This window comes from Vanacampus margaritifer, chromosome 6 (assembly GCF_051991255.1).
Source record: "Vanacampus margaritifer isolate UIUO_Vmar chromosome 6, RoL_Vmar_1.0, whole genome shotgun sequence".
Taxonomy (NCBI): domain Eukaryota; kingdom Metazoa; phylum Chordata; class Actinopteri; order Syngnathiformes; family Syngnathidae; genus Vanacampus; species Vanacampus margaritifer.
In genome coordinates this window covers 5,795,095-5,805,094 of record NC_135437.1, presented here as the reverse complement: position 1 = coordinate 5,805,094, position 10,000 = coordinate 5,795,095, and the positions used below count along the sequence as shown (strand labels likewise).

Sequence of the window (10,000 nt, the reverse complement as noted above, 5' to 3'; positions counted from 1 at the left end):
GTTTATGATGGTATTTGATAACATTTCTCGAGATCGTCTCACTGATCTTTTCTGGTTTCATTACTAATGCAGGAAATTTCCCACACCGATTATGTGCGTATTGATATGGATATTTATCAGGACTACATTGAGGGATGCCTTACATTCAAAAACCCAACACATTACCACAACGGCAACTACACTCTGGAGGCTCAAAATTACCTGGGGGTGGTCAACAGCACTGTATATGGACACTTCCTTGACAAGCCCTTTAATGGTAAGTTGGTGGGTGTTTATATACTCGGGAAAAAGTTATTTAGGAGCTGTACTAGCAAGAAGAGGCAACACAACAACCACAACTTGTCAGATCTTTGATCTTTGTATTCTTATTTGTCTAAACCAAAGCCCTTCTCATGTTTATCTATTATTTGCCTCTTTTTCAATACCAACAACATTATCAACTTCCTAATACTTTAATTTGCCAGCGGGAAAAAATGTTTGTTGTCACCAGCTTTTTAAAAAGTACTTTTATGTGGTAATGGGGCCAGTTACTTATATTTCCAAGAGTTTATAACAGTCAATTTGATGTGTATGATGTGTTAATTAAATTGGTGTCTATTCACAACACCAACAAGGTTTCTAATACATTATTTTTAATACTGTACATGTAATAGTTTTGTGGGGGGTTTTTTGTTTTGTCTTCTACATCTACATTCACACTTTGGTCAAAGTCATTAATTAATCTACCATGCATATTTTTGGAAGGTGAATGGGAAGAAGCCTGTGTACCCAGAGAAAAGCAACTTGAGCAAGAGAACATGTTAAATTCATTCATAAAGTCCTGTGTCAATTTTTTTTAAATTAAAAAATATATATTTCTAATCTCATCACTGCATAATAATAACAAAATATATTGCTGGCATCGATCTGACACTTTATAAGTCACAATTTGGAAAATTTTAGATTTTTACATAAAACTATACTTTTGGTGATGCAATATAATAGTTGAACAAGCCATTTTTGGGGTCTCCTAAAAAGTGAAGATTTTAGAGGTACAAGGTTTTGGCCTGACGTCAGCGACATATAAAACATATAATGTATACATAAAATATATAGTAATTACATATCCTGAAAATATGAAGAAACATGTAATGCTTTAGCAAGATACTGTAACCAGACTTATTTTTTCTTTTTCTGGAGAGCTTAGTATTGTTCATTCGGCAATTTTACCGATTTGACATGTCATCATCATTGCTCTCTTTTTTTTTATTTATTTATTTTTTAAATACATTTTTGCAGTGAATCCGAATATTAACCCTTGGTGCCCATTGGAGGTGAATCTTGAGGAGTTGGTGATTAAGGTGTCGTTTGATGTAGTCTGCTCGATCCTGTTGGCAGCAACTGGGTTCCTGACTAGAAAAACACAACCATTAGTTACAAATTGCCAAATACAGAAACAGCAATGTAAGTTATCGCGATGTGGTGGCTCTCGCTAACAGGCAGAATTAAGTAACCAGATTTAGGTTAAAGTATTCTATATATACGTAGACCATGTTTCTATAAATTTTGATATTTGGTTTTGATTTGAGGCAGCTATTTTTTCAATAAAAATGTGAATTATGAGGAGGTTAGACCATTGGTCGATATTCAGAGTTTGTTTATTTTTCCAGTTAACAATAATTGTTTGTTTTTTTTGCGATAGTAAGGGCTACAAGTGTAGATTGAAATTGTTTATGTGGTAAGTCAGTTGTTGTTAGGTCACCGAGCAAACACAAGTTTGGAGATAAAGGGATCCTACAGTCCAACATAGCGGAAAGTTTTTCTAAGACTTTTGTCCAGAAATACATAACCGGAGTGCATAACCATAAAGCATAAAAATAGGTGTGTGTAGTGTTTTGTAAACACTGGAGACAAATGTCGGAGTCTGAGAGTCCCATTTTCTTCATCATATATTGAGTAATGTATGTTCTATGAATCATTTTGTATTGGATAAGTTGTAAATTTGTGTGTTTTGTCATTTTAAATACATTTTCACAAACTTGAATCCAAAAGTCAGATTCCGGAGCTATAGACAAGTCTGTCTCCCATTTTGAGATGGGTAAAGACATTTTATCAGTATATGAAAGTAACTTATATATTTTTGAAAGTTTTTTTGTTGTTGTCGGAGAAAGCTTGTTTATATCTTTAGCTAAAACAGGCGGTTGGAGCGTACCCCGAAGTGTTGGAATTTGTTTCTTTATCATATTTTTAACTTGTAGATAATGTAAAAAATTTCCTTTTTTTATTTTGTATTTTTGGAGCAAAAATGTATATGATATAAACATAATGTCTGAGAAGAGATGGTGGAGATGTGGAATTCCTTTCTGCTCCCACACACCTAAATAAAACGATTGCTTGTTAAATTGAAAGTCGGGGTTATGCCATAGGGGAGAAATTATGTCGCTTAATCGATGTTATAATGAAGAATAAATCTAGAAGTCTGAGGTTTATACAATCCTTCTGTTGTAGTTCCAGCCAACAGTTAGTATCTCTGTTGGTTTGTGCCCATAGAATGGTATATTGTAGCTGGTTAGCTATATAGTAGTGCATAAAATTTGGTGCCTCTAGACCTCCTTTGGATTTACTTTTCTGAAGAGTAGGCAGACTAATCTTTGCTTTTTTTTTATTCCACTAAAATTTTGTAATGGCTGAGCCCAACAACTGGAACCAGTTAGCCGTAGGTTTAAATGGAATCATTGAGAAAAAATAGTTTATTTTGGGTAAAACTTTCATTTTAATGGTGGCTATTCATCCTATTAGAGAAATAGGAAGATTGTTCCAGCGCTTCAAGTCACTATAAATGCTATCCAGAAGTGGAGTAAAATTTAAATGAATCAAATCAGTTAATTTAGGTGAGATTTTTATGCCTAAGTATTTTAAATTACCTCTAGGAAATGAGTAGTGTGGGTCCTCGCTTGCATGGTTCCATGAATTTTCTGTAATAGGTAGTAGTGTTGATTTTGTCCAGTTAATAGAATAATCTGAAAAATGTGAGAATTTAGTTATTAAGTTAAATACTTCCCCTAACAAAATAGCAGGCTTTTCTAAATAAAGTAAAATATCATCGGGATATAGATTAATTTTGTGTTGTTACCCCAGAGTGAATTCCTTGAATCCTTCTTTCATGGCGTATGGCTAATGCAAGTGGCTCAATAAATATTGCAAATAATAAAGGGGACAGTGGGCATCCCTGTCTTGTGCCTCTTTGTAGAGTAAAACTCTGAGATATAATCCCATTAGTAGTAACTGTAGCTTTAGGAGAATCATATAATACTGATACCCAGTGGATAAATGATTTCCCAAAGCCACATTTATTTAAAACAGCAAAGAGGAAGGACCAGTTAACTTTGTTGAAAGCTTTTTCTGCATCCAATGATATAATAACTGCCTTTTTATCATGCTGTCTGTTACCAGACTTAATGTTTTATCAATGCCTTGATACTAACTCAATGAAATGTCTTTCTTCTCAAATTTTCTGGCATATTTCACAGTTACAGAAAATGATTATGATTATGGTAAGTTATTTCTCAATTTTTTTTTTGTTTATAATCTATTTGTTTGTCAAACTTTTTGGGGGTGTGTAATCTATCTATCTATCTATCTATCTATCTATCTATCTATCTATCTATCTGTCTCCATCCATCCATCCATATATATATATATATATATATATATATATATATATATATATATATATATATATATATATATATATATATATATATAATTATTATTATTATAATTATTAATTATTTATTTATTTATAGCGACCTGCTGTCTGGGGAAAGGTCTTTTTGGTAGGGCCTCAGAGCGTTGTGAGCGCTGCAACCCGTTTAGCCTTTGCAGGGGCTAAAAGCAAAGTGTTTCGCTGGGCCTGTCGCAAAGCGATGGTGCCGTGAGGTATGCTGGATTGTCCCACTAGCCGTGTGCTAGCCCTTTTTCTAGCAGCCGTGCCAGATGAAGAGTGGACCACCCCCCACAGAGCAGGCGGAGCCAGAGGTGAGAGGAACCAGCAGTGTGAAGGAGCCAAGGGAAAGAGCAGAGCGCAAAGAGACAAGCAGGAAGCCTACCTTTTATAGTGGCTGGGTGGTGTCCTCACCAGGGGTTCAGTCTGGAGTTACACAGAAACCAGGGTGGAAATTTACTAGCCTTGGAGAGGATTTTGGTAAAGAATAATCAGATTGAATTTGGATCCCATGTTAACCAAGATTCTAAGGTCAAAATTAAATCAATGCAAACACGTACAGTTGAAAAGAAACGCTACCAAGCTTACAACTGTTAAAACGTGCACACAAATGAAAGTTAAGTGGCGATCATGCCACTCGAATGAGACATCTTCACGATGATTCATGGAGTCAACATTTCAAACGTTTTCAAAATTCTGTTCAAAACTAAGACAGTCAGGTTTCTGAAAAAAGTTTTTATTTTTGTGTGTGTGTGTCAGTCAGTGATGGTGCAGTCTGTTTGTACGAAAAAAGAGCCCCATATCAACAAGCAGCTCAGTGAATAATATTTACTTTTATTTATCTGTTTGTGTTTTTCTTTTTCTTTTTACCCCCAAGTAACCCCAACGGCAGAGCGTCACAATCCACATGAAGATTCTTTTGGGGTAAGTAAAAATTGTAGCCAATTCCAAAGTGAACAACTGGTCAAAGATTTTAATTTCTTCCTCTTTCTGTTCATTGTAGCTGCATTTAAGAGTTGTTGTTGAGTTCTTGCTTGTCCAGGCAGGCACGGCTCCAGGATTCTTTCTCTCCCTGGGATGTGTGTGTGTGTGTGTGTGTGTGGGGGGGGGGGTCTTGGTTGCTGACCGATACATGGGTTGCTGAGAAAATTATTTAGAAATATATTTTAGAATACTAAATAAAATGTTGTAGGAACTTAGCTGGGGCTACACATATGTCTATAGCATCCCCTAGCCCTGGTGCAGTGGCATCCCTATATCCATTGTCCAGGTCACAGGACAATTTGCAAAGATTGAATTGAAGCAACTGGACTCTTGTTGGTCACTGACAACGTGAATGCGAGTGTGAATTGTTGTCCGTTTTTGCCGGCTGGGATATGTTTTGTGTTCAGATAAGGCATAATAAGTGTAGCTCACCACAATCACATGCATAGGTAGAAAACTTGACTGCTACAAGACAAAAAGAGAATGTTGTACTTCTTATTAGGCCCATATGAGTTATTTTGGTGGGTATTTGTCTAAGCTGGTAGGAAGATGCCTCCCTCACTAAAACATAGAAAACCTGCTGAGGCTGAATTAAAAAAAAATGTTTTAGTTATTTTTTTAAATATATAGTATATATATATATATATATATATATATATATATATATATATATATATATATATATATATATATATATATATATATATATATATATATATATATATATATATATATATATATATATATATATATATATAATATGTTCCCAATCCTGTCATTGTTTATACATGCTCTTAGTAGTTTGGAGTGTTTTTGCATTGTTTATTTTATTTTAATTTGTTTGCACTCTTCTGTCTTTTATAAGTTATGACAATGTTGAGAACACCAAATTGCCAAGGTGCTCAGGAAAAATAGAATGGCAGCACTGATATGCAGCTTGACATGTCGTTACTTATGATTTTGTCTGTTGATCAGTATTCTGGGTTTAGGAAAATAAAGAATTAATAAATCTAAATGTGTTTTATTTTTGGGCTATAGAAGGTCAATTTACTTTTTTACAACATTGTCAAGTTGGTACTTTTGTACTTTTACTTAAAGAGTAACTCAACACTAAATCAACTTGTTTTTGTTGATAAACTGTATAAACCCTCTACAGGCAGGTGTTTCATATCTGAAACAACTAATTGCTTATCCCCTAATTAATGAACATTCACTTTTTTTTTTTGCCTTTTTTTTTTTTACTCAAAAGTACCGCTGCAGACCTTCGTTGTGCATTAGCAACAGTTTCCCAGTAGCTCATGGCAAGCTCTCTCACTTTCAAAATGTCTGCCCTCTTGGCTTCCCTGAAGTTGATCCTTTATTTTGAACCATTTCTGCAAAAGATGACTCACGAGAATATAGAGATAGAGTATATGCCAATTTGTAGGTTTGATCTCCTCTAGGTTTTACCCCATGGGCAGCTGTATTTCATTGTTGCATATTTGTAACGTGTGCCCGGACATGTACCAATGGATGCCACATGCTTTATATATTGGTTTGCCTATATTTTGAGCAACAATCAATGCTTGGGTTATTTTCCTATCACCAGTGTTTACTTATTACTTGGGGTGTCATTGATGGTATATCCTATGGAAAATGAAATAATTTGGAGTGAAGTTACACATTATCAGAGGCAGATTTGATCAAAAGTAATAATAGTAATAGTAATAATAATGATAACCAGACTACACATCAGACATGTGACTAGACCAGTAGTGGGAAACTCGGTCCTTGAGGGCCGGAGTCCTGCAGGTTTTGGATGCAGCTGATCATTATCAGAGTTATGCAGAGCTTGATGATTAGCTGATCGTATATCAGCTGTGTTAGAGAAGGGAAACATCCAAAACCTGCGGGGCTCCGGCCCTCGAGGACCACGTGTGCCCACCCCTGGACTAGACTGACTTGATCATTTTCCCATTCATGCTGATAAACATGTACGATGCAGACTTTGCAAGAATGACTACACGCAAATGCAAAAGAGTTTTGTTCTTTACAAAGGACAAAAATAGTTTCTTGGACTACCACCCGAAGAAGTGACATTCAGACATGGCCTTCTCAATTAGGATTTGAGATGTCGGTGTAGCATTATTGGTATTATAGTTTGATGCAAGGGAATCAAAAGTTATTATTATCATTGTAATTTTGTTCTTACTATTGTTAGTTTTTAATTTATTTACTCACGTAGTTGTTTTTGTTGTGACTCTGCCACTGTAAAGCATTTTGAAACTATGTTTTGAAACCTGCCTTGCTAATATAGTTAGTGTTTATACCGTATTCAGCCTTGAGCGATTTTACCACACCGGGCCAATGTTGTAAATCTGCAACTTCCCAGAATGCATTGTATGTGAAGGTTTCACACAAAAAATTATCTATACCACTACCCCATATGATAATTTTCCCCAAATATCAGATTTTTCCTGTCACTAAAGTTTAATTTGAGCCTCAGAGGGTAAACTGGTGTCTAAAAAAGGCTGTCTACATGTCCTGGTCATTATTTTGACATTTTAGTGCATATTTGTTGAAAGCTTGAATTTGGGGTAAAAACTGTGTGTTTGGTGCCATTTTAAGGTTAAAAACTGAGATAAACACAATTTGGCTGCCTGTTGGTCCTCTTATTACACGAGAAGTTACAGACTACGTCACTTGTGGCGCATGACGTTGTCACCAGCTCTCGAACACGCCTCCTTAAAGGCCTGCTTAGCGAGTTGCTGCTGTCAATCACAGCCAGACCACGCCCAACCCTCTCCCCATTCGCAACCCAACGGTCCTCCAAGCAACACCCCCTTTGAACGACGATTTCAAATCTTAGTGAGGGGTGGAGCAAGAGTCTGACTTTTTGTTGTTACTCTTTGAAGCAACACTAAGGAACTTTCAGTTTATGTTGATTATGGCGCCGCCATATGGACTCAAGCGGTAATATTATGCCTGAGGGAAGACAACATTTCCCATGAGGACAAGCGCATTGTGTCATTTTTTTTTGTGCGTCGACATTCAAATTGACTTCAATCTTTGTAACGAATGGGTAAATAGGGAAGTGACGTATGCCATAAAGCAGTCAGCACATTTGTAGTTTTATGTGTGGCAGTGTTCCTACCATCCTCCTCAAAGTTGCTTAGCGCCAGTAAAAATGATACAGACTCCCTCAGGCCATGGCAAAGGTACCATTCAACTAGTTTTAAGTTAATTTTTCATCAGAAGAGTTATGAAAATATTTTATTACGGTTGAAAAGTTCCTTAGTGCTACTTTAAGTAAGGGAGTGACTTCAGTACTTTTTTGCAATAGTAACAGTACTTTTACTCAAAGCTACTGAATGTAAAATATTCCATTTTGAATTGCTACTGCCACCTGCTGACGAAAAAATTTAACTGCACATACCATTCTTCACATACACACCATGTACATTATGTCACATCCGCAGATAGGGCGGGGGAAATTCTAACCCGAATCCAGTCTGAAAACTATTGGCCAGAGACTTGCAGGAGTACCCATTCTGAACAGCGAAGGTGTTAATCCACTAATTAGAAGGCATTTCAGTTATAAATGGTCAAATAAAAAGCTTATTATGAAGTTATTTATTGGGGGGAAAGTTCCATATTGCAGCTTTAAGTATTCATTACTAGTAGCCTTGGACTCCACCCAGATAGCAAATGATGTTGGATCAATGTTAAATCAACCTTCTCAACATTGATTCAACATCTCTTGCTGTCTAGGTAAGGTTTAATTTTTGTAACATTTCAAGGTCAAAAGGTTTACAAGAGTCTTCCCTAATAGAGTCTACGTAAGAACTGTGTGTGTTTTGGGTACCACTCAAAAGACAAGTGTTGCAGCACTCATTTGCTTAAATCTTTTTTGTCTTCCCCTCTCATTTAAAGGTTTCTATTGCAGTGGGACTTGCAGGATTTGCTTGTGTGATGCTGGCAATCATCTTCATCCTGATTACTAAGTATGGGCGACGTATGTTACGTATGAAAGGTAAGTTTTCAGTTTGTCAATTTCAATAATTAATAAGGTAAATCAGTTTAGAACCAATTCTCTGAGCGCCAAAGTCTATCAGCAGATGTTGATTGGATATGCAATCGATACTAATCAACAACTTGCAACCCGGGCCAACACTTATAGCTGCTAATGGCATTTCCCTAGCCACCGAAAACTGCAGGGTTTGCGACACTGCTTGACCTTGACACAAAACCTGGCGTGGAAGAAACACAACCAGTCGTTAATTTGGCGGCAGGCCGTCACAGCGGCTGCGGTGTTTGTAGTTGCCTCAGGAGGTGGTGGCGGGGCCCAGGTGTCTTGGTTGGGGATAAGCGTGTGAACAAACTGTTACTGGTTGATGAAACACTGCCTAGACCTCACAAATGCACTTCTTGAAAATTGGTGAGAAAAAATCCATAAAAACACTCCAACACTCTTGAGGACAGTCTTCACAGAAGAGTTGAAGCTGTTTTAGTTGCAAAGGGTGGTCATACTAAACATTGAGCAAGAACAAATTTGACCTTGTTGAACCTAATTGTAGGATTTGGATTTTGCATTTCATTGTGAATCGCTGTGAATCATCCCTCTGGCAGTCTTGTCTGTTTTGTGATCAACTGGCAAGTTGTTATGCAGTTGTTATGAAGTCTACTTTATAGCTTTATTGACACTGTGACTGTCCAATAATTATACCAGTTGCTTCCATATGAAACTTGTCAATTACTGTATTCTCATGAAGCCATACTCTATTTTTCCCTCTCTTTAAATTTTAAAGACAGACCAATTAAACTACTGCCTTGAGAATGAATTTGATGACATGTTTTCATGTCCTAGGTCCAGCAGCAGTGATAAGTGGTGAAGAAGATTCTGCCAGCCCACTTCACCATGTGAATCATGGCATTACCAGCCCATGTACGCTGGATGGTGGACTGGATGCTGTGACCATTGGACTGAACAGGATTCCCATTATTGAGAATCCGCAGTACTTCAGACATGGGCACAACTATAAAAAAGCCACCACCTGTACGTATAAGCCATCTTCTGCAGCCGGGTAACTGACCGTCAAGATGCCTGCCTATGGCCACCACTCAGTTAGATGGTTAATGTAGTCATAGTCACACAGATATGATTCAGATATGCCTAAAATATTTTTTGTTTTTCACAGATGTTCTCATGAGCCTGTTCCTCACATTCTTATTCAGGCCTCAGTTACTGAGCTAACAGTAATAATTGTTTATTGTGAACTTTTCATGTTGGTTTTGTATTTTTGGATAATGAGAATATTTTTTTTGTTTCTTTCT

At 36.6% G+C, this 10,000-nt stretch overlaps 1 protein-coding gene across 1 annotated transcript in view; it reads left to right on the top strand.

The window, feature by feature from the left end:
- The window catches only part of ntrk3a (neurotrophic tyrosine kinase, receptor, type 3a), a 28,359-nt gene that overhangs the window by 11,889 nt on the left and 6,470 nt on the right, over window positions 1-10,000 (top strand). The window contains exons 9-14 of the mRNA XM_077567235.1: window positions 73-256; window positions 3,510-3,533; window positions 4,581-4,627; window positions 8,600-8,699; window positions 9,534-9,750; window positions 9,865-9,922. Coding sequence (XP_077423361.1) covers window positions 73-256; window positions 3,510-3,533; window positions 4,581-4,627; window positions 8,600-8,699; window positions 9,534-9,750; window positions 9,865-9,922 — 630 coding nt within the window. The remainder of the gene's footprint in view (window positions 1-72; window positions 257-3,509; window positions 3,534-4,580; window positions 4,628-8,599; window positions 8,700-9,533; window positions 9,751-9,864; window positions 9,923-10,000) is intronic.